At 40.2% G+C, this 25,680-nt stretch overlaps 1 protein-coding gene across 6 annotated transcripts in view; it reads left to right on the top strand.

Moving 5' to 3' along the window:
• LOC140204795 (trinucleotide repeat-containing gene 6B protein-like) overlaps window positions 1-25,680 on the top strand; it is a 210,621-nt gene that overhangs the window by 151,753 nt on the left and 33,188 nt on the right. For all 6 annotated transcript variants that reach the window (XM_072271599.1, XM_072271600.1, XM_072271597.1 and 3 more), the window contains 5 exons: window positions 3,162-3,183; window positions 10,675-11,001; window positions 12,725-15,154; window positions 20,432-20,616; window positions 24,657-24,731. In XM_072271599.1, the coding sequence (XP_072127700.1) occupies window positions 3,162-3,183; window positions 10,675-11,001; window positions 12,725-15,154; window positions 20,432-20,616; window positions 24,657-24,731 (3,039 nt within the window). The remainder of the gene's footprint in view (window positions 1-3,161; window positions 3,184-10,674; window positions 11,002-12,724; window positions 15,155-20,431; window positions 20,617-24,656; window positions 24,732-25,680) is intronic.

Below are 25,680 nucleotides of genomic sequence, written 5' to 3'. Positions count from 1 at the left end.
GGGATAATTGAGGTGAAAGCGAAGCAATTAGAAGCTGCCAATTTGGTCAATTATAATTTATTGAGATGCTTTAAAAAATCTTAATCTGAATTCCGGACTATTGCATATTTGAGTGCAGTTTATGTACAGCTCTGGCCCCGAAAGTTAAGTTGTAGTTGCTGTCTTAGATCATTCTTCAGGAAGTTGACCGTGCAATAAAATGAACAGTTAAATTCATGTAACACGGATGCACAGGTGGTGGCTAAAAAAAAATATGTATTATTTTTGACCCCTGGAGCTTTATATTCGTTTTGACAGATTTGGGATTTCATTCTTTTGCCAAAATGACAATGATCTTGTATTCCTAAGCAGGTTAGATTAGATTCAACTTTATTGTCATTGTGCCAGATACAGATACAAAGCCAATGAAATGCAGTTAGCATCTAACCAGAAATGCAAAGAATAGTGTTACTTATAAAATAACTGTGAATAAAAAGTAAGTGCTACAGCACACAAATATAAAAGTACTGAGACAGTACAGTATGGGTGCAATACTGATTAGCGCTGTGATGTGAGGTTCAGCAGGGTCACAGCCTCAGGGAAGAAGCGCTTCCTGAGCCTGCTGGTGTGGGAGCGGAGGCTGCTGTAGCGCCTACCGGTTGGGAGGAGAGTTAAAAAGTCCATGGTTAGAGTGAGATGCATCTTTGATAATACTTTTCGCCCTGCTTAGACAGCGTTTATAGTAGATGTTCTCAGTGGTAGGCAATTGGGTGCCGATAATCTGCTGGGCAGTTTTCACCACAAACTGGAGTGCTTTGCAGTCCGATACGGGACAATTGCCATACCACACTGAGATGCAGTTGGCGAGTATGCTATTGCACCTTTTTGATCAGGATGGAGGAGTTCAGGGACCAAGTGAGATCCTCGGAAATGTGGACACCAAGGAATTTGAAGCTTGATACACGCTCCACTACAGCTCCGTTGATGTAGATGGGGACGTGAGTGTGGCTCTTAGCATGCCTGAAGTCCATAACAATCTCCTTAAGATCATGCTGCGCCGACTTCCATTCTACTTCCATCGAAATGAGCATACAGTAGATCATTTTCCACTCATTTATTGATTATTATTCTTTACCACATATAGCCTGTTGGAACCTCTGTGTTATTCTCTTCTCCATTGCCAGGAGTATACCCAAACATCACTCTTTAATGGTGATGTTTAGTGCAAGCTATCTTACATTCCAAATCTGGATAGAAAATTAGGTTGTTCATCTACCATTCAACTTGAATGTGCCTGCTGCTGAACACTTATTAAAGAATATTTCACTTTGACCTGCTACCATAACTCTCAAATAACTAATTCCACTTCTTGCTATGCAAAATTGTTAATTTTTATTGATTACCTTTAGTTATCGTATTTTCACCAATCAATTCAAAAGACCGTTATCCGCAACATTTGATTTTAGGCTCAATCCAGATCCCTCTTTACTGATTATCCACCAAGTTGTCTACATAAATGGAACCTCTTGTGTGTTGGCATCATTGTGAATTTATGCTACACCTTTTCTGTTGTTTAGAAAATGCCCTTTTTTGTTTCAACTATGTGTAAAGTACTAGGGTTAAGTGATATCAGAAAATAAACCCTTCCAAACAATAATTCTTGATGCTCCTTGCTGTATAAATACATGCAGTACTAAGTGATTCAGATGTCTGTGTTAATCTTCGGTAGTTTTGGTTTTCATTTTCCTTAAGAGTTCATTTTAGACAAATAGATTTGATGTCGTTACTTGCTCCGCTTCAGCGATTGACTTTGACAACAGGTGTTTAGTTGTAGCAATTGAGTGTGGTTAAGTTGTGAACCAAGATCTGTTTGTGTAAAAGTAAATTAAAAGATAAAATTTTGCTGGAAGGGCCTCGGGTACAACACAGCAAGGTTTAAAAAATCTTGGGTTTTATTGAATCTGGGCATTTAGGTAAGTAAATGTGGGCTTTCATAATTTGTTAATATGATCAGATTCAAGTGATTGTGTGTTTTAAATAGAATATTTTAGCTGAATTAATGACTGAGAGCCAGGTTGTGGGAAACGCCTGAGGATGGAATAAAACATTAAGGATAAATTAAATACATTTACCAGATTTCTGCAGACCAAGTCTAAATGAAGTTTATTTACGCAGAACTAAAAATCAGCAACAACTTAAACCAAAATTCTCGGTGCTAGAAATTTTTTGAAAAAATGCTGTAATTCCTTGGCGAATCGGTCAGCATTGGTTGAAAGAACCATTTGGAGCTGATGACCTTTCATTAGACTATATTTACCAATCCACTGGATACATGTGGATTTCTATGTGCTTTCTGCAATAGTCACTTCCACCTCTCTTCTGCTTTGGTGAGAGTACTCTTGCCAAACATCAGGGTTGTGCAACTGGCCCTCAAGTTTAGCAATGCACTAAATCAAACCCAGTGACATCATTGGTGTTGACTCTGCCAGTAGCTGGTATTATACGTTAACACGAGGAATTCTGTAAATGCTGGAAATTCAAGCAACACACATCAAAGTTGCTGGTGAACGCAGCAGGCCAGGCAGCATCTCTAGGAAGAGGTACAGTCGACATTTCGGGCCGAAACCCTTCATCAGGACTCAAAGGTCTTCGTCCTGATGAAGGGTCTCGGCCGAAACATCGACTGTACCTCTTCCTAGAAATGCTACCTGGCCTGCTGCGTTCACCAGCAACTTTGATGTGTGTTGCTGGTATTATACATTGTCTGAATGTTTGAATGTCAACTCCTCAGAAGCACTCTATTGAATAAAGTTCTGTTCCACTACAGTTAACTTAAAGTTATTGTTTTACCCTGTTGAGCAGAAAACCATATATTCTGATTCTATCACGAATATAAATTGTCATTACTCAGGATGAACTTTTTTTATTTCTAGTAACTCTTTTTAGGAGTATTATATTATGATGGCCACCGTATGGTATTTTATGACTTGCATTACTGCTCAGCACTATCCCTTGGAGACTGATTGAAGATGGATGTAAGATGTCGCTCGTCCATTACTTAATAGCCTCAATAGTAATAGGAATATTGGGAGCCTGTTAGTTACTGGTAATTTTGAAGCAAGATCTTGCTTATGGTGTGAATTCATGACTTTGAACTGACCAACACTTTTTCTGTGTTTCAGGTTACAGAACAAAAAACCAAAGGTGAGAGATTTCTTGTTTTGAAAGCACAGTTCAAAGGATTTATTCTTATTGTGTTCACTTCAAGTAGATCTGCATCTATTCAGATGATCATAAACAAAAATAATTCATCCAGCAATATCTTCACACTAGGATGAATAAAAGATTCAGAATTACTGTGCGATTTAAGCTCACCTGTGACTTGCTTTTCTACTTCCTTTCTATTTTCCAACTTGGTTCATATAGATTAAAAGTTTGTGATAGTATGTTTCTGAGACTATAAGTCTCACTGAAGGTTGGAAAATTGCTTGCACTAAAACTCAAAAGTTTACTTTGTGATTTATTTGTTGCCTGAATCAACCAACTTGGATGACTGGGTTTTAACCATTCAGAAATGCATTTAAAAAAAACTAAGTTTGCACTAGGAGCTGAAACTTCAAATAATATTGCTTTTGTATAAGTGGAAACTATGGCTGCACTCTTCTCAACTGAAGCTGTTTGGAAAAGTTACTTGTCCATTTACTGTCTAAGTTTACTTTTGTTCTGGGTTGTATCTATGAGATACCTTCAAGAAAACTCACTCCAACATTACTATTACTGCAAGATCCTGCTAGAGTCTTTTGGCTTTGGTACAGTAAAAGCTTCAGAGCCCACAAGTAGTGAGTAATACTTGGCAAGATCATACCACTAGTGAAAACCATTGCAAAGTTCTTCACAAAGAAAGATATTTTTTCAATGCTCTCAAAAACGCCTGTAACTGGGAGACATTCAACTTCCAGTAGCTCAGTGACGTTGCTATTTTCCATGAGTGTCATACAAGCGTGGTGTTAGTCTTTTCTACTTTGGAAGGCATCCTCTTTTTTTTTTTTTTTTTTGTTTTTGAATATGTATTTCTCAGAATCCAGCTTCAGATAGTAGATTCTCCATCTCTGTAGATCGCTACTGCCTAGATATATAGTGGGACCCTGACTCTAAGAACCTTAAACCATATGCTACCTTAGGTTACTTGTGTCGATCAAGAGAGTTGAAACCTTTGTGTTCTGTTCTGTACTGTGTAATGTTTCACTATCCATTGCTTCTGCTTATTGGAGTTTCCAGCAATTTATTTAATTGTGCACGACATTTATTTGGGTGTTAACATTGTGGAAGACAACAATTACGACATTAAGGAAGCTGGGAAAATGTTGCAAATAGCCCTTTATTTCTAAAAAAAAATTTGGAAAGAATTGCATTTGTAATTTGCATATTTCTGACAATTTTACAAGATGTTGAATGTGATGAAGGAATTTAACAGGATAGAAAGTCTAATGCCCTCGCAATGCATTATGCACAAAGCTATGCAGGGAGTTAAACACATTCTCAAAACTCACCTGAGCCGGAAGCTTTCTTCAGGGTTCTCAATGAGAAAACTTCAGTGAAACTGCAGAAAATTAAGTAAAACACATATTAAATTCAATACAGAATCATCTCATGGCTGAATACACTAATATTATCAATTATTTTCATGATCACCATAAAACAAAGTAATACACACACCCAATGTCCTATGGCTATGCCATAGACTGGAATGAGCTTGTGGCATGATGATAGCTTAATAGTGATGAACAGTAAACATAATTCTTCCTTCAAAGTACATCTGCTAAATGTTTACCAATATTAAGAAAGCTTAAGACTCACAGATATTGCTGTTTCAAGAGCAAATAAAGAGTGGCTGGAGATGGATGTCTTTCCACCATGTTTGTTCCGAGCGGAAATCCAAATTAACCATGCAAAAAATTGTTTATAGTTTTAAAAAAAGCTTACGAACAAGAAGTGATGGTTCATGCAAAACAAACTGCAGACAAAACAAACAGCGCTTCCAGAGGCAGAACGCTTCCTACCTGACATCCATGGTGTCAAACTTAACTACTGAAATTAAAAGTCAAATGATCACTTAATGGAGTATTTGGCAAATGAATGGACAGTTTCAAAGACCAGTCTTGAAACAGTCTTACTGCACAGTCCTTAAGTGTCTTGCTTCAAAAATGTCCTTGATGATATACTTGCTTGTGGCCATGTCTGATGAGCAGATTGGTGACATGGTGCTCACCCAGAATAATGATTGTGTCAGGTATCTCTGAAGTGAGTTGTGCTCTCGTAATATGTCCTCCGACTTGCTGTAGTCCCTCAGAGTCAAGAAAGTGACAGAGTTCACTAAGTTAACTTTGGATTGGGAAAGCTTCCTGCTTTGTGATGCACTGCACATCCTTTACATTCACCTGCCTTTGAACAACAAGGAGGATTCTAATTTTTGCCCAGTTGGGTTACTCTGAGAGGTTGCTTATAAGTGTGCCACACTGCAAAGGCTGTCATTGGCTATTCCTACAATCTTCTCTTTCAAATAGATACAACTCTCACAGGGTTTGAAATGACTTTGATGCCCATTCTCCAGGATATTAAATGGGCTGATGAGCACTATCGAGGCAGATTTTACTCACTGTGACTGAACCCATGTCCAGTCGTTGGACACAGGTGCGATGTGCTGACCATTGTGCTGTTCACATACCTTATGTATATGGTTGGTGTCTCTGCCAGGCAACTAGAGAATTTCAGCAGAAGAGTCACATGGGAGGATATTGTCAGCTATGTCCTTAAGATGTGAACAATCAGGTGCCCCTTCAGGAATTAGGATTTCATCTCTGTTTTTGCGAATATGGTCATAGTCAATGAGAGTTGGCAGGGGTAAGCAGACCTCTGCTCCTATTGACTTGGGGACAAACCTACTGGCTCTGCTTCTGGTAACTTCTGATATCCCAGAACGTGTCTTTAGAGTGTCCGAGGAAGTAGCTACATCTGGATGCTCAGCTGGCTTTCTGCCATGCTCCACTGCAGGTATGTTAGAACCAGCAATAGCCCAAGGTGCTGGCCCTGAATCTACAGCTGTCCAATTCTTCTGAATAGTCGATAGGTTCTTGGCCCAGTTTCCTGGAGACCATTGATGCTTTGCTGCACTGTGTCTATCTGTATTTTGCAATATATTGTTACTGCTTCTCCAATGCTACCCTCCCCAGTTTCTCCCACTTATCCAGATGACTGTCTGGTCCAGATTTGGACTACTGCCTCAGGGCTTCTCTAGTCAGACTCAGCATCTCACTCAAACTATTGTCCAATGGTGGTTTATCATTACAGCCTGGTGTAGCAAGTGGGGGCTGTGCAGTAGGCTTTGTGGTAGCTTCTGTTGAAAGGGTGAGCCACACATACACTTGGTTCACCATTTAATCCTTGTCTGCTCTTATTAAGTGGTGAACACCCATGTGTTTCCAAGTTGGGTGACTTTGTACCTTGAATGAGAATTCCTCCTCTTTGGGTTTGAATCTGAAGCAAAGGATCCAAGTTCAGGAGGAGGACTGGGTAAAACTTTGTGAAGCTTGATGGGATGCTGGTTCCTACCTTTTGTTGCTTTGATTTCATCTTCTGTTGAGCAACTATATTGTATTAGATGACTTGCACCAATGGTTGGTTCTTCAGTCACCTTCCTAGAGAGAGACGACTACCACTGTCTAAGACAGCTGCCACTTCATACACATTTGTCTCTGCTAAGAAAGCCTCAGCTTCACACTCATCTTTGAGGGCAGTCATTGTAGCTTCTACACGAGCGTTTTGAATTAGCATTTCAGCTTCGCATTTAGCATATGCTGTTCTCATTCCTGCTGCTTCAGTTCTGTTCTGGACCTGTGCTGTAGTTATGGTAAGCGTGGTTTTGCTTGATCATTGTGAAGATGCAATTGATGCACCACATTCTGACCTGATTTCCAGGGCTCGGTTGATTGAAGTTGCTGGGGTCAGAAGCGATATTGTAACATAAGCTGTTCAGACCTGTCTCCAATCAGCAGCGATGCCTTTGAAGATGAGTTATCTTTTGGCTCTGTTGCTCTCGCAGTGTTGCTTACAAAGCTAGGACTGGAGTTAAGCACCTTTTCAAAATTCACTCGAACTGGAAGCTTTCTTCAGAGTTTTTAATGAGAAAACACTTTGAAAAGATATTGTTTTTTCAAGGGCAAATAAAGAGTGGATGGACATGGATGCCTTTCAAGTGTTTGCTTCAAGTTGAAATCTGAATTAACCCGCGCAGGAAATAATGTGGAAAAACAGCTTATGAACAGGAAGTGATGTTTGTTCAAAACAAACAATGCCTCCAGAGGTAGAGCAGGAAGGAAACACTCTTTCCTCAGAAAGGGAAGTCTAATGTAAGTGAATGTACCTTAGCATTTGAAACAACCTGGTTCAAAGCTATTCCAGACAAAGCAGCATTGTGCAAAGTGAGGTGCTTGTGTAGAGTTTATTGTCTCAAAGGGCCATAAAGACTGATGCATTTAAAAGATGTTACTTGCTTCAAGCAAAAGGATTAAGTCAAACAAAGAAAGATAAAGTGGGTTAAAAGATCTGCCATTACCAAGAATGGCAAGTTAGACCTGATGGATTAAATGGTGTTGTGCAAAGATGGGCAAGTCTGCATTATGGTCTGTATTCTATGTAATGGATTTGAATGCTTTTTGCATCTGAATTTCATGGCAGTGTGGGCAAAGTCTTTGCAAAAAAAAAAAATAATTAAATTCAAATCTTGATACTGCTTCATCATAAAATACCTTGATGCAGTTCTGGCAGAGTACACACATCTTCAGTTCAGTGAAAAACAGAGCAATCCATAGCACCTGCTCCCATCCCCTTGTTCTCTGTCATCAATGCACATCAATTTTCTTTTTGCCCCTTAATACTGTATAATTTGCAGTCACCAGTTAATCTACCAGCAAATCTTTGGGATGTGGAAGGAAACTGGAGCACCCATCAGAAACCCACACTGCTCCAAAGAGGCTGTATTAACTGTCAATCAGTGCATGGGGTTATTATCAAACCAAAGCTCCTGCACCTGTGAGGCTAGCTATTGTGCTCTGTGTGGTCTTGAAGAGTATTTTATTTTGCCCTTGTGTATATGATGCGTAGTGCTGTGCTGTTACCTGAAAATGAATTAGTGGGCTTTTCTCATTCTCCTTGTTACCCTATTTTAAAATGGAACTCTGCCCTGTTTTACCAGGTGTGAAATGATTATCTTGAATCCTATAAAAATTTTGTTCAATTGTCACGTGCTCAATAAATATGTGATGAACTAGGTATGTGCCACAGTGTTTGAAAAAAAATGTTTGTTTGAAGCACTAGCCATGATACTAAATGCCTGGTCTCAATGGGACAACACCCTACATCAATGAACTAAACACAGCAGCATGGTTACATTAGCATTTTGAGGCAGTTCCAAGTAGTGCAAGCTGTTCTCGATCCCAGCTGGAAATCCATCATGGTCAGCAGAGAGGAGCTTGCATCTCCGAATGATAAACTACCTGGCTCAAGATAAGAGGGCTTGTCTATAGTTTGGTTTGCAGTGTGATTTACAAGCAGTCCAAAATACTGCAGTAACCCAGCCTCTGTAAGTAAAGGTCATATATTATCCATTTGAAAATGAAAATATGTGACTGCTGGAAATCTGAAAGATAACCAGAACTGTACTGAAGATCCTTCATCTGAAGGGCTCTATTACAAGCCTCTTAGAATTTTTTTTGCTCCATTTTTCCTTTAGAACTTCTATATTTTCTTTCATCAGTGTTGGGAACCTTTTATAGACTTTTATTTGTAATTCCTACCCTGATACAAAGTTCAAAGTAAATGTATTATCAAAGTATGTTCATGTCACCATATATAACCCTGAGATTCATTTTCTTGCAGGCATACTCAATAAATCCAAGAACTGTAATATAACGACCATATAACAATTACAGCACGGAAACAGGCCATCTCGGCCCTTCTAGTCCATGCCGATCTCCTACTCTCACCTAGTCCCACCGACCTGCACTCAGACCATAACCCTCCATTCCTTTCCTGTCCATATAACTGTCCAATTTAACTTTAAACGGCAGCATCGAACCTGCCTCAACCACTTCTGCTGGAAGCTCGTTCCACACAGCTACCACTCTCTGAGTAAAGAAGTTCCCCCTCATGTTACCCCTAAACTTTTGCCCTATAATCAGTGAAATACTTTGCCCATCAAGGTAGACAAACACCAGTGTGCAAAACTGCAAACACAAAAGACAAAAAAAAATAGAGCAATATCAAGAACATGAAATGAAGAGTCGTTGAAAAACGAGTCCATAGGTTGTGGGAACAGTTCAATGATGGGGCGAATTAAGTTATCCACACTGTTTCAAGAGCCTGATGGTTGAGGAAAAATAACTGTTCCTGAACCTGGTAGTGTTGTGTTCTGAGGCTCCTGTCCCACCTTTCTAATGGCAGCAGCGAGAAGAGAACACCTCTGTTTCATGGTGGTTTCTCCTTAAAGCTGTATTCTGTAATCCTTTTCTTCCTTGTGAATTCTATAGAACCTAAAATCCAGTGGTTCTATTTAGATATCCTATGTAAATGTTGCTATATGAGGGAATTCAAGTTTTCTTTCCCCTTTCCTGTCCTTAATGCAGTTGTCTGGTTCAAAGTGAAATATTTTAACCTCAAAGTTCTCTTCCAGTTCAGGGGATCCCGACCTGAGGTTCACAGAACCTTTGTGTAATGGTATTAGTGCATGGCATGTAAAGGGTGGGGAACCCCAGTAGATTTTTTTCCCTTTGGTGTTTTTCCTCCATTCAGGTACTTTATCCCATTTAATGGTCCCTGTTTCCGTCTGAGCATCCTCTGGAATACAGGGCTTGATGGCAGAAAAGGAGAAACAAAGACATTGGATAAAGAATGATCTTTGTGCTGATGTTGTTGAGCTCCTTGAGGATGATTAAGGGTAGTAATAATTAAAGACTGAGGAGCTGATCTCCAGCTACTTTTGGTAATGAGGGAGAAAATGGAACAGGCTTAGTAGGATGTTTAATCCTTTAGGGCTGCTTCGTTGTTTGGTAAGGTTGTGGCTAATTCTCTGCTGAAACTCTACAAATAAAAGCTTGGAGATTAGAGGGAATTGGTGGAAATCTTTGGAAATGTCTGGCTGCAACAGTAGGAGATATTTGATTTCCTGGAGGCAGTCATAGATCTGTTTATTGCTCTGCCTTACTGCTTGGATGATATCAACACTCCAGATTTAAACACACATTCTGCAGTCCTGTGGAGTATGGAGAGGTGTGAGGAAATCATTCATAGATTTTTCTCCAAGTAAGGCCTGTTGATAACTGGACTTGTGCTGTTAGTCCCAGATGGATCCCATTTTCATCTTTATGGCTCTATTCCATAAATTATTTGTGCATATGACTCATGTTAATATCTACTCAGTTAGTAATTTCTGAAATTATTTTCCTCTTTGAACTTCAAAAAAAGTTAGCATTTTGTATCCTTAAACAAATTTGCCTTGCATTAATGTGTTCCTTATAAACTTAAGTGCATATTGAGTAATTGCTGAAAGATGTTGTAAACATTAGTGGAACCTTGCATTCTTTATTTTCATATACCTGAGTTTCTGCTGGCTAATTGTTCTCTAAACACTTTTTCCCTTAGTGCCCGAAGCGACGAAGCCAAGCCTAAGCCAGCCTCCAACTGCCACCTCAGTTGGCAGTGTTCCAACACCAGCCGGCAACGGTGGTAACAATGCCAAAAGGGCGGTGGCCACCAACGGCCAGCCACAGAACGCCGCCCGCTATCTGCCCCGTGAGGTGCCTCCTCGATTTCGCCAGCAAGAGCACAAAGTGTTACTAAAACGTGGTCAGCCCCCTCCGCCTTCCTGTGGACTTCTTGGAGGTGGGGCGGGGCCTCCTGGGTTGCCAGGATCAAACCCTGGCACTGCACAACCCAACGGTCCACTGCAGCACGGCAGTACACCAGTGGGTAAGTGGATGCAGTTTTCAGCTTCTGATGTTTTATGGGAAAATGCAAAAGCGATGATGGCACTGAGAAAATGGTGAACATTAGATTTCTCTTCCAGGTTGTTGCTTCACTGATTTTGCGTGAGTTGTACTGTAAAACTTTGTTTAATACCAGCTAATGCCCATGAGGGGACTTAATACTCTTCTGAGACAAGGTCATGCCACAAAGCAGAGTATAGTCCCTGTGTGAATGCCATTGACACAATACACAAGAGTCCCTTCCTCACTCTGAACAATTTCTGATTTTAGTATCAATTTATGGAAACACTGGATAGAAATACAGGACAGACCATGAATATAGAGCAGCCTTGATGCTTACTGCCTGCCGATGGAAAGTATTAAAAATCAAAGTCATAGCAGCTCATCTGTAACAGTGGTAGCAGCATGCTTCACACTGTTAAGTATTCTCCTCTCCTGGGGTGTTTCTCTGTGTTCATTTCCAAGGACCAGGGAATCATAGATATTTTCTCAGCTGCCCATCTTTTAAACAGTTAATTACAATGGACAGTTGATGGGCTACTTAATTTGGTTGCCAGCATGAAACTTCATCAAAGCCACTGAATAGTTAGTAATATGAGGAAGCAAATTAAATTGTAATCAAGAATGAGAAACCCATTGGACCCAATCAAAGAGGTGGGTTGGATCTTCCGACAAGACATCGAGGAAGAGAGGAACCGTCCAACACTGCTGCTCCTGAATGGAACAAGCAGCAAGTTGTCTGGCTGCTGAGACACTACATAGATGGTTCTTCCTTCATCCCAGAAACAGGGAGACTTGTGTAACATCTTTTGTCTTGGCTCAGCTACAGACTTGGCTGGGATCAGCTAATTTTCCATAAGCTAAATATCTTACCTGAATTATGTAGCCTGTTTAGTTCAGTGCGCTTCATGACACTACTCTTCTCCAGCTTCTCTATTCTAAGAGTTGCAATTTAAAAAAGACAAGTTGGGCAGGTATTATATTTCCCCATTTATCATTTCTGTTTGTTAAATAGGGTTTTGTAGATCTTTATTCACTTTGACAGAAACCTAGCAAACACCATTTTACACTGATTAACCTCATTTAAATGATGTGACCAGATCTGATCTAGAGTCTTAAGGAACCCAATTGGACAAACTGATTATAACTCTAAATTCAAATGTTCATGCCCTCGCCTTTACTGAGAGAACAGTAATCAAATGTTATGATTGCTGTGGTCACTTTTTCTCCTTTGATATAGCCAGATATCAAAGATTTGTTAATGGAATCAATGTTCTGGACACTTGCAGTTGGATCAGAGTTCAGTTGGCTGTGCCCCTTGATAATGCTTAAAATTTAATGGGTATTTGTCTCATGATGGTTCTTGGCAACCAATATTTATTCTGGATTATTCACTTTTTTTTTTAGCTTTCTTCAAGATGGTTTCAGGTTTCTTGAATCTATTGTATTCAACTCGGATATGAAAACTTCCATTGTTAATTTTTCCTTCTGTTTTCTTTTAAAAGACTGAAACATTAATTTTTGGTTGGTATTGGTCGATGGCCTGTTTTATCTTTGTTCCCTGTTTTTTTTAATAATCCTGGAAGTATATTTTGTCAGTGTCAACTATGTTGAAAATAATTTTGAAACACTTATTCGAATAGATATTTACATTTTTCTCATTTAATATTTCAGGTGTTAGTTACATGTTTTGTTTTCTTTTGTAGACACAAACCCTGGGGGTGCTGGTTCAAATTATGCAAATTCTCCTTGGGGTTCTGGATCATCCAGCACTGACCTCAACCACGGCTGGGATAAGTTAATCGTAGACGGGTCTGATATGGAGGCTTGGCCTTGCATCACAGGCAGAGACTCTGAGTCGGCTTCGGAACACATAGATAACGAAGGTGCCTCAAACCTTGGCTCTGAGAAGAGCCAGCCACCTGGAAGTGGCGCTGCCAGGAGTTGCAAAGGAGCTGCAAACCAGTTCGCTGCTGGGGGCGGAAAGAATGAATGTAAAATGGGGGCCTGGAACATGGGCCTTGTGCCTAAACCCAGTCACGCATCTTCCATCTCTTCGGAGAGCAAAGACGGACTTAATAATTGGAAAAACTTGAGCAGCCCCGATGGAGCTGGCCTTGGGTTGACCTTGAACCCAAACATCAACCCATCGGCCTGGCCAGTATTGGGCCAGGAGGGCACTTCTGGAAAAGGGACTTCGGAGACGGACATTTCGAGCTCCAGTGCACAACTTAGTGCAGTAGGTCAAAGCCCTAGGGATCAGGATGGTACTTCTACAAGCGCCTGGGCAAAACAGTCTAAAACGGAAAATGCGGGTGTTACATGGAATGCTTCTGTTGGAGAACAGCCTCAATTTCAAGCTCTTAACACTGATGGACCAAATAATGGCGACACTAACTCTTTGAATGCAAGCTCACAGAGCACTGGGAACCCTTTACAAAATAAGGGAGTGTCTGAAACAACAGGGAATGGGACCTGGAATATGCCCTTAGGAATGGGTTTGGGAAACCCCTTGGTTTTGAATCAATCTGTGAGCACTGAAGCCTCATCCGAAGGCAGTATTAGAGGAACTATGGAGGGACGGGCAACTGGGGGTACTTGGAATACTGTTTGGGGGTCTTCTGGAACTGATTCCATTTCTGGACAAAATGGTACAGGAGCTGATGGCAATAATGGACGCAGTGGCGATGATGCAGCAAAGAATGGCTCTGGTGTGAAACAATTACTTGTGAATAGATCAAGGACTGAATCATGGGACAATAATGGTGGATCCTGGGACTCTGAGACACAAGACCCCAACAAAGCAAAAAACTGGGGTAAAGGGAACAGAACAGCATCTGGTAGTGCTCAGGGTTTGTGGGGTCAACAGCCAGGGACTGATAATCAGTCAGAAGGAGATTGGGTTGGCTCTGCTAAGGAACAGAATTGTGGCACAGGCGGATGGGACAATCACAGGGTAAATCCCCTCCCAGAAAACCAAGGAGAGAATGCTCAAGTTTCCAACTGGGCAAAAGCCTCTAGTTCCACTGGGAGTGACTCTGGTAGTCGAAGCAACAACAAAAAGGGGGGCTCTGACAACCACCCAGGAGGACGGCGCTCAAACAAGGCTGATCATCCTGACCAAGAAGAAGTATTACAAAATGTAATGAACAGGGCTGATCTAGACCCAAGAGTGCTGTCAAATACTGGGTGGGGCCAAACTCAGATAAAGCAGAACACAATTTGGGATGTCCAGGAGTCACCTAGGAATGAGAGGCGCACAGACAAAGGAACAGAAGGGTGGGAGAGCACTGCCACTCAGAGCTCTAACTCAGGGGGCTGGGGCGAAGGGCCCAGTCAAACCAGTCACTGCACCTCTGGGTGGGGAGATGCTCCGCAGTCTTCAAACATCGAGTGGAAGGATTCAAAGACTCCAAGTGGATGGGTGGACCCAAAGAGCAGTCAAGGTTGGGGAGGTGGAACACCAGAAGAGAAAACACCATCTTGGAATGATGGGCCTAGAATGAAGGAGCCAGGTTGGGGAGCAAGACAGCAACAAACTCAAGGATGGCCGGCCAATAATGGCTGGGGCGATGGAAGTGGGCAACCAGCTGAACAACCAAAATCAGGTGGCTGGGACAGTTCAAACCCGAGATGGGGTGAGAGTGGCCGTGGTGATGTAGGATCTTGGGGAGGTGGTAGTAGTTCCAATCCTAATCAAAGAGGTGGGTGGGAGGACCCCCCAAGACACCAGGGATGGGGTGAGCCATCCAAAGCAACCACTTCTAATTGGAGCAAACAGCAGGATGTGTCTGGTTCCTGGGGCACTGCCTCCAGTAGTAACCGACAGTCAGCACCAGGTTGGGGCTCTGCACCTGTGCCCATACCGCCTTCTGCTGTTCCACCTGCAACCATCCCAACTTTGCCAAAGGAGGAAGAACCTACTGGATGGGAAGAGCCTTCACCTCAGTCCATCTCCCGAAAGATGGAGATTGATGACGGCACCTCAGCCTGGGGTGATCCCAACAGCTACAACTATAAGAATGTGAATCTGTGGGACAAAAACTCTCAAAGTGAGAGCTCTGGAAGTGGGCCGTTGCCTCGTGAGCAGAACGCATCAAATGCAGTTACAGGACGTGGCTCCACGTCAAGTGCTGGTAGGCTATTGCTTATATATTCTTCCACTTTTTGCATTCAAATGTACAAGCAAGTTGTTGATTTATATCAGACGTTCTGTGGCACATCACTTTATGCAATTTGGGGGGCATTTAATGTACTCTCTACATTCATGGCCATCCTAATAAAGGTTAATCTTTGAGTCAATGCAGCATTGTTTCACCTGATTCCTCTGGAGGAGTTGTTAATTGAGGAATGATTGATCTGGAGTTACTGGAGTAATTTTCTAGAGTACGAGGTGATTCCATTGAGACATTCAATATGATGAGGAATATTGACAGGGTGATGCTGAGAAATTGTTTTCCCATGGCTGGAGAGTCTAGCAATAGAGTATATTATCCCAGGATAATTAATTTAGAGATAGGACGTTTCTTTGAGAGTTATGAGTCTTATGAATAAGTGGATGAGTGGTGAGGCCTGAGGGGTATGTTGTCTATACCTGTTCTTTGCATTTTTATTATATTTTGCTTTTGCAACAAAAAGAGCTAAATCACTTATTCTGGTGGATAAGTTGAGTCTTAAATTGCAGCATTTAAGTTTTACAGGCGAAGAAACTTCCATGTTTGTCTCCCAGAATTAATCATGTTATTTTGGCTGGGAAATGATTTGGTTAATGTTTCTAAGTTGATCCTTATCTAGTGAAGCCTTCTGGGGGAGCTGCCTTTCTGCAGAGATAAGTTTTGTCTGCCTTTCCTGTGAATGGTCTGCTAGTACCTGATGTCTAGGCTTGAACACGTAGTAGCAAGGTGGACAGTGAGGCATAGAGCTTCCGGTAAACTATATATCAAGTTCAGAGTAGGGATCAAACAGAATGTTCATCCATTGAGTGTTAGGATTTAATATTCCTTATCTTTGTAGAGTTAAGTTCCAAACATCATTACCTGATAATATAAATCTTGAGAAATGATAATGTACCGAGATGGTAAATGTCAGTTCTAATTATGGGTTCAGAGCTCACTATTACAACAAATTCTCAGATTCTGGGCTGATCCATCATTTGTTAATGTGCAACTGAACCTTGTTGACTGGGGAAATTCCAGACTGGGAATTCCACATTGGGATAACCCTTGGGCCAGCAGGAGGAAAATCTGCTATCATAATCTGGTCTCCATTACGCTCTATTTTAAATAGAAGTTTAGAGAAGGACAGTGCACTCTAAAACAAAAATGATTTACTCTTTTGGAATGGTTGTGTTTTGTTGGCTAAGACTGGAGTGCATTATGTCTTTTATTTAAAAAGTATTTGCATGCCAGCTTTATTGCTGCAGTGAAATATTAGTCAATTATGGGGTCTGTCTTTCTGTAAATTATTTTGGCTACAGTTGAGCAGACAGAGTCAACTTTGGGTCCCATGAAAGTGGCGCCAATTCATCTAGACTGGAGTGCAAAGGGCCAACACTCCTTTACAGCGCTGAGGTAGTTCTACCTTTCTTAAAATGCAGTTACCTAAGGCCTCACCTGCTTACTTGTGTAAAAGATCTCAAGGCAAAATTTTCAAGAAGAGATTGTGTTCTTGCAATACTCAACCTTCGTGCAACATTAGCATTACAGCTTATCCAAGTATCTGATTTGATGTTTGTGGGGGCTTTCAGAATCAGGTTTAGTATCACCAGCGTATGTTGCAAAACTTTACAGCAGCAGTACAGTAAAATGCATAATAAATACAGAGAAAACAAAACTCTGTGTATATTACAGTAAGTGCAAAAAAAGATAAAAGATGCATTACTTGGTGTATTGGCTGTCATTTGTATTACAGTAGTGGTAATGATTCAAAAATAGTTAATTGCTCCGATGTGCTTTACTCTATCCTGTAAGGTATATGGAAGGTGATTTCTAGGATTTAGATCCTCACTTTTAGTTCACAAATTACTTAATGCGTCAAAACCATCTTAATTTGCATCAGTCACTTGGTAAACTGGATATTTTTTCCAAATTCTTAATACAAGTTAGAAAATTTGATAACTACACATCACAGGGAGATCTCCCCCAGTTTCTTAGCATGAGTTGTGTAAGTTTTGTGCTTGTGATCTGTGCTGCTTCTCAGAAATTTTACATATAATTGTCATCCGTCTGTGTAACTACTTTATTCTGACTCTCCCGTAACCCTTTAAATTACAACTGCAGGAAAGGTTGGCAGCAGATGCAGATTGATGCCGGGAAGTCCGAGTTGCAGTGTATGCACACACAGGCTTCTTTGTGTCCTATGAGCTGTACCTATTTGCTGGTGGAAGAATTAATCTCTGAATTCCATATGCATGTTGTAGTTTTCTATCTCATCACACCAGACAACAGCAGAGATCCTGTTTTTTTGAATCTGAGTTGTGATTTTAATGAGATGAGCTAACCATAATTGGAAAATTTGTGTTTAAATCTGAGTCAGCTGCTTACTTTGTGGGTTTCAACAAAACACAGTAGAACGTATTACTGATGCCTTCTTACTGGTCAGTGGAAGGTTTTTCAAAATAATAAAAATGTTGTTAACATGGTTAGCTTTTAGTTGTGGTAAGCTGACATTCCCTGCAGCAATGCTCACATCTTTAAGCTTAAAATACATACAGAACCTTTGAATTTGACTGCCTTGGCTAAATGGAAAGAACCTATCTTTCATGTAGCACGTGCTTGCCTGCTGTATTTGCTTTAACAATGGTGACCATTGCAAGCTGAATTTATTTTTCTGGTGTATTGTTCGCAGTTCCATGGGGATACTCAACTTTGTTTTCCTAAAAAAGATCAGCTCTCTGCAATGCAGTTGTGAGGCAGCAAGCAGGGTAACCCTTTATAAAGTGGAATGGAAAATGAAACTGTTTGATTTCACCCATTGCCATACCATTTTTTAAAATCCTGTTTTGGGTTTGAAGGCATTGTAAGAAGAGTGTGGGTGTTGAATTAAGTCAACATCTGTACTCCTTATTAATGTCGGACACATTGTGGTACTGAGTTTTCAGATTTTTATAATGCCTCAATGACTCTGAAAGGCTCACTTAAACAGATCCTTCTCTTTGCTCCACTACATCAGAGTGAATGCCACAGAACAGAGCAATGCTGCCTGAAGGGAGCTAGAGTGGGAGGATTAACAGATGGTTGTTGGTATTCAGGGCAGGACATATTGGAGAGAAGGAAGAATGTGAGTACAAATTCCTAGCTGAGGGCTCTGGATGAGGGTAATGCTGGCTAAGAGAAAGCTGGGTCTTGAAGGGGAATGCCATATCAGAATGGCAGCACGTAGTAAGACAGATGTAGGAAATTCAGCAGAAGTTATTAAGGATTGGAGATTGGTATAAATATTAAAATTCCAGCAACTTAATTTGTCAGCATTCAAACACTTTGGTTTCATTGGACTAAATGATATACAAATCTTAAATTGTGTTTAATTATTGAATACGAGAAGCAAATTTAGTTTCTGGCTGCCATGCCCCACAGCTTTAGCTTCAATCTGCTCAGCTGAAATGTTGTTATTCCTCACCACGCCTGTGGTGCATCGGGTGGTAACCTTGTCGCTTCTTTAGCATTTTTGTTTTGTATGAAACCGAGTTGCTAGCTCGAGGCTCAACCCTGCACGGGTAGAAAACATGCAAGAAGCCGGCCAGCACTCGCCTCAAAGTCCAGTGCTGGTACCACTACGTTGCTGGCTGGACTCCGCTCACCTGAAAGAGCATTGGTTAAAGGCATGTCTGTAAAGCCAAAAACAGTGCTTCATCTCCAAAGAGTCACATTAAAAAAAGTCACTTCAGCAAACTTCTCACCAGAAGGTTGCTAGGGTTCTCAGAATCATGTTGTGCTTCTTTGATAAGGAAGGATTTCCCACAAGTGCTGCATTCAGTCCACTGACTCATTATGAAGTTGTATGACTAATGCAACAGTATCAAGAGATTATCCCACTGCTGACATACACCTGTTAGAGTATAAAAGTGAATGTGTAAGAAATGAATTGAATGCCTACTATATCACAGTGGATATTACAGAATGGAGTAAATAGAGTTTAGAGCTGTGCCACACAAGTAGGGCAATGACTTGTTGAAAAATTCTAAAACTTTAAAATCCAGTAAAAGTTGGAATTTTACTCTAAAATTGCAATGAAAGGTGTTTGCCTGGAATAGATTAGACACTTGCAAACACAGCTTGACAACAGGCTACATACTTTTATTTTGGAAGATTCTGGAATCACTAGAGTTTAGCTTCATACCATGACGCAGTTTTCCTGTCTATTGCTTAATCTTTCCAAACAAGGTGTCCAATTCAATACTGTACTAGTGCTTAGCTTCTGTAAAGCTCGAGTAACTTAGTTAAATTACTGAGTCTTGGAATTTTTGATCACCTGCTGTTTATATTTATTTCATCAATTGAAACAATGAACATGACAAATTGTCGTAAATTCGACTTTTAGGAATAATCCCAATGTTTTGTGTGACTAGGTTTTAAAAAATTTTTAGCTGTGCATAATTTTATCTTTTAATTCTAATTTTGTTAGCATTCTTTCAAGCAGTTGATCTAGGCCTATACTCACTAGAGTTTAGAAGAATGTGGGGGTGAGGGGTCTCAATGGAATATTGAACGGTGCCATAGTAGTGTAATGGTTAGCGAGACCCTTTTACAGCTCGGGGCATCAGAGTTCGAAGTTCAATTCTGCCATCTGTAAGGAATTTTTATGTCCTCCCAGTGGGATGCGTGGGTTTCCTCTCATGTTCAGTGGTGTGGTTCATTGTGCTCGAAGGGTCTATTCCATGCTGTATCTAAATTAAATAAAATAATTAACTAAACCTTGGTAGAGTGGACATAAAGAGGATGTTACCAGTAGTGGGGAATCTAGGACCACAGGGCACAACCTCAGAATGCAAGGGCATCCCTTTAGAATAGAGATGAGGAGGAATTTCTTTATCCAGACTGCTGCAAACAACTGTGGAGGCCAAGTCATTGGATATTTTTAAAGCTGAGGTTGATAGGTTCTTGATTAATAAGGGTGTCAAAGGTTACTGGGAGAAGGCAGGAGAATGGGCTTGAGAGGGATAATAAATCAGCCAGTGTTGAATAGCAGAACAGATTTGATGGACTGAATGGCCAGATTCTGCTCCTGTGTCTTATTTCTTGCACTGGACTTGTATACCTGATGGCTGCTGATAGGGGACCTTTCTGTTCCAGTTATTTATCACCTTTGATGGTTGAGTGACCAGGAACCTATGTCCAGTGATTTTTTTTGTTTGTAAATTAATTTACAAATTACTTTAAATTTTGAGTTTTAACATGCCAAATGTATCTTTTCAGGTTCAAAATCGATACAGGATGGGTGGGGAGGTGGTGATCGGCCTACTGTGGCAAATACTCGGCCCCCAAGCTGGGAGGAAGATGATGATGGGCCAATAGGCTTGTGGAACAGTACTGGAACTCAGGAGAGTAGCTCACCCTACAACTCCTCTAACTGGCCCGCAAGCGGGAAGAAAATGCACAAGGTATGAAAAGGAAAAATCGTGATGGTAATCCGGTTGTAGAACACTGCAATGAGGCCACTCTCAGGTTGGAGGAGCAAATCCTCAAATTCCCTCTGGGTAGCCTCCAACCTGACAGTATGACATTGGTTTTTCTAACTTCTGGTAATTCAAAGTTCAAAGTAAATTTATCATCAAAGTACATATGTGTCACCATGTACAACCCTGAGATTCATTTTATTATGGGCATTCTCAATAAATCCAATAACCATAATAATCAAAGAAAGACACACGAACAGGGCAGACAACTAGTGTGTAAATAGACAACAAACTGAAAATACAGAAATAAAGAGAAGTAATAATAAATAAACATGCAATGAATATTGAGAACATGAGATGAAGAGTCTTTGAAAGTGAGTCCATAGGTTCTGGGAACAGTTCAGTGATAGAGTAAGTGAAGTTATCCTTTCTGGTTCAGGAGCCTGATGGTTGAAGGGTAATAACCATTCCTGAATCTGGTGGTGTGAGTCCTGAGGCTCCTGTACCACCTTCCTGAAGGCAGCAGTGAGAAAAGAATGTAAGAGCATCTCCTGAGTGGTGATGGTTCCTGTGATGGATGCTGCTGTGATGGTTGGGGGGTGGGGGGAGAGGGGAGGTTTTACCCATGATGGACTGGGCTGTATCCGCTACATTGGTGTTTTCATAACAAGCTGTGATGCAGTCAGTCAATAGACTGTCACCCCTTCTCCCTTGTTTTTTTTTTAAATTCCTCTTTCTGGCTCATCCTTCTCCTCCTCACTTGCCAATTACCACCTTCTGATGACTCTCCTTCACTTTCTCCCACGTCCCACTCCTAACCGATCACTCCTTCAGCCCTTTACCTTTTTCCACCTATCACTTCCCAGTTTCTCACTTCCTTCCCCCTTATCTGGTTACACCTATCACCTTCTACCCTGTGCTCCTTCCCCTACCCTCACCGTATTCTGGCTTCTTCCACCTTTTTTCCCAGTCCTGATGAAGGGTTTTGGCTAGAAACATCGACTCTTTCTCCCTCTCCATAGATGTTGCTGACTTGCTGATTTCCAGTATCTGCAGAATCTTTTGGTTATCTAAAATATTTCCACGATTTTTGGAGCCTAATTTCAGTCAACTTCTAGCCAGAAGCTGAGGCAACCTCTTGTTTTGCATGCTGTTTCTTATTGTGCTATTTTGATCTACTTATTAGTTTGAGGCACATAAACAAATAGATAATGTCTATGAGATTTAGCATCAATAATTGATGGCATCAATATGTTATCAAATGAAAAGGAAATCTAGCAATTGTGTCAGTTGGGAAGTTTTGGGAATACATCAGGTTTGCTGTTATCTGCAAAAAGTTCAAGAAAGATATTAGATAATGTAACTTGAGTAATGTAACAGAGAACCTCCCTGTTGTATTTCAGGTTTTCAGAGTAACAAGTTTATTTTCCCCCATTTGTAGTTGCAACAGCTAGAAAACACTCTTACAATTATGGTGGGAAAGGTGGTTTGCAGGAGGGAATGATTTAACAAACCAAAATATGTTTAGATGCACTCTGAGATTATGCAATTTCCTAGATAGTGCATAGTTAAAATTTTGTATGAAGATAGAAATGTAAGTAATGGAAAACAACAGTGAGTAATAGCATTTCCTTTCTTTGAGAATAAAAATTAGTCATATTTTCTGATGCATTTCTAGCTAGGGTCATTTATTTCTGTTGTACAGGGTTAGGCTGTTGAAAGCATATGCTTGAATTTAATTCATTGTTTCTTAAATTATATAACTGCACTTGTGAGAGTGTCATGCATGTTTTCTTGACGAGTTAGAAACCTGGTGGGGTGAATATTTGCAATAGCACAAAGCATATTTGGCTTTTTGAAGGGTTTGGATCTTTTGTGGTAATAGATTTTATGGTAATGTTTTCAAAATCATTGCAGAAACTAAACTCATTTAAGTTGTCAGATCATTTTCTGTTTTGTGCAGAAATTGTGTATCATCTTTATACTAATTCACTGTTTCTGATTCATGTCTGTGCTGCTAAAACGTATGTGATTTGGATCACGGTACATCTTGTGCAGATTTTTGTTTAAATTGATAAGTATATAGGAAGGTTGCAGTGACTCCTGCACACAAACAACTCAAAATGGTGAGCTGAGCAGTTGCTGATCTGCTGACAATGAGAGTACCCGTTCCTTGCAGTTTTCCTTGTAACATTTCTGGGCTGCATCACCCAACAGTTCGCATGTATTTCATACAAACTGGTACTAAATTGATTATTATTTGTTTCCAATTGGAAAAGGTTGATTACAGATTATCTCTACATTCTTAGAAAACTGTCCGTTTCTAACACAAGGCCTTGTCATTTGTGCCTGTGTCAAGAAACGAGTTGAAAAATCCAGAGTTTGCTTATTTTCTGTTTCACATCAATTCAGTGAGTGAATTTCATTCCATTTCTCATTATTTTGGGTAATGTTTGTGACTTCTGTTGGGATGAATTTCTGTAATCCAAATGGCTGTATTGCCTGTATTGCGAGGAAATAGCAGTTCTAAAGTGATGTCGTCAACAGGAAATATGAACAAAGGATGAGAGTCTGTATCCCACTAGACCTACCCTATTCAACGCTCTCTAAAATTGTATGTTCCACAAAGATTGCCTTTCTTTTCTGTGAACTCCAGTATTGATTGCTTTGCTGCAGCTATGACTGCTTACATCCAGAAGATTTTTGTCAAAGTGCCACATAAAAGGCTGTTGCACAAGATGAGAGCGTTGTCTGTTAGCTTGTCGTGAAAACCGATCATTACACAGGAGGATGAGTCCTTTTCGGGCTAAGAGGATATAATTAGTGGAGTGCACTAATTGGCTGTTCATTCTTGATTATTTACTATCTATATTAATGATTTAGAGGAAAGAAAAGTACAAGACATCAGAGTTTTCAGATGATATGGAAACAGCTGGGAAGGCGTGGTTGTTGGAATGAAGATGCAACAATAACAGTTTGTCATTATATAGCACAAAATGTCCAAAGTTTTTCACAAGAGCCCTTTAAGAAACTGATGTCAAACCACATAAGAAGATTGTCACCAAAATGTTAAGTTAACTGTGAAGTTAGAATGGGACTGGATGGCTTTGGGATGAATGACAGAGCCCAGAGCCTGGATGCTGAAGCATGACAGTCATTTATGGAGCAATTCAGTTCAAGATAGTTGGGTCAAGTTACAAAGTCTTGGGCTAGAGAAGGTTGTGGATGTAGGTGAGGCTAAGAGCATGGAGGGAATTGAATATAAAGCTGAGCTTTTTAAAACTTGAGGAATTGAATCATGGGAAGCCAGTGCAAATTAACAAATTTGAGTGTGTAGTGGTACAAAGATTACTGTCTGCTTCTATGTTCTGCTTGTGCAGCCAAATTCCAGGGTTGATGGTGTTCAGTTATGTTTATAAAGCTGTACGGTTTAACACTGCATCTAACAGGTATTCTGATTGAAGTATTTTTTTGGCTCGCCCTCTCCCTGCCTTGTCATATTAGCTTCTAGTGATATGACGTGATAGTCTGTAGTAGCTTTTTGGTTCATTAGGGTAAAAATGTAAATCCTGTGTGCTGTGTGACAATTTCCTTAAAATGAAGTGATAGGCTGCATTGGTTTAAATGTACCAATATCAACCATGATAACATTTCTGCCCCGAGGTTTCAGGGAAATGCATTTCTTTTTGCAAGTTTTAGGTGGCTTTTTCTGCAAAAAAGAAATGAGGTTAGAGGGGGGAAAAAAAAACAAATTGTGAAGTAATCCTTTTTGTGACCTAGTCCCTGAAATTAGGCAAGACTTAAATTTTCAGGGTACCTATGCAATCCTGGGGATAGGAGGAGAAGTAGCATTGTAGTTCAAAAAGGTTTAAATCAGTTGAATGGGATAATAAAAGACCATTTCAACAACAAAAATCTGAAAAAAAACTTAGTAAATACAGAAAGTTCGCAGAATCAAAGTCAAAGTAAAAAAGCTTAATGATTTTGACTCAACTGATTTTACTATTTTTCTTCTTTTCCTCTAGGGCTCCATGAAAGGTGGGAACAATGACACATGGATAAACCCTCTCTCTACTCAGTTTTCCAAAATGGGATTACTGGTAAGAACAGCTTTACTGAATATGCTGAAGCCCTGATGTACCTGCTTTGCCAGTTAAATTTACCATATTAAGCCTATTGCTGACTAGACTTAGCACTGTAAGCTTCATGTCAAAAAAGTAGTTGTGTGACAAAAAAATAGACTAACGATTGTCGTACGTTGTTGTGCCATTCAGAACCAAATGAAAATATCACTACTCTTGTCGTGTATTTATTCTCCTTGCAAATGTTTTTATCAGTGCAAAATATACAGCAGAAAAGAACCACAGGCTTTAATGTGCAATTCATTTCCTGTGTTTTGCCCTTAATTTTTTTACCTCAAATTTCACCAGCAGTTCCTGCCACCACCAGACTTTAGAATCTGCAACTTTAACTTGAAGTCATGTAACACAAAATGTAACATATTAGGTCTTGCTGACACATAAATCTATATAGGACGGTTCAATAATTATGCAGCTGGGTGCTTTTAACAGTTCAAATAGACTAAATACAAGAATAAAGTGTTCCAGTAAGATTTATGCAGCACATTTTGTTGTGTTTTATACTACAGCCGACATAGCCTCTATGTCACAAGAGGCTTAGAGTAATGAGGCTTGGTCAGGCTTAATATTGCAAATTACGCAACCAATCCCAATGACGACTGACCATTACATGATCTGCAGTTTCGCAGTGAAAATGGCAACAAGTTCAGAGAGTGAAATCTTGCATTGGTTCATAATTGACTAAGTCCCTCACAAGAGATATCATTTCTGAACTTAGCACTAAAGTTTACTGCCGTACTCTGTCTTAAAACCACACAAGCCGGCGGTATTCAGGAGCTATATAGCATAAAATGACAATATTGGGTTACAGCCAGCATTTATTTATTGCCTAAAAGTCTTTAAAAAGATTGGGGTTATTTGTATGTTTTGTGGTTATCGCTATTTGATACTAGAGATTACAGTTGCACAT

This window comes from Mobula birostris, chromosome 11 (genome assembly GCF_030028105.1).
Source record: "Mobula birostris isolate sMobBir1 chromosome 11, sMobBir1.hap1, whole genome shotgun sequence".
Lineage (NCBI taxonomy): Eukaryota > Metazoa > Chordata > Chondrichthyes > Myliobatiformes > Myliobatidae > Mobula > Mobula birostris.
This window is presented reverse-complemented; position numbering and strand designations above follow the sequence as displayed.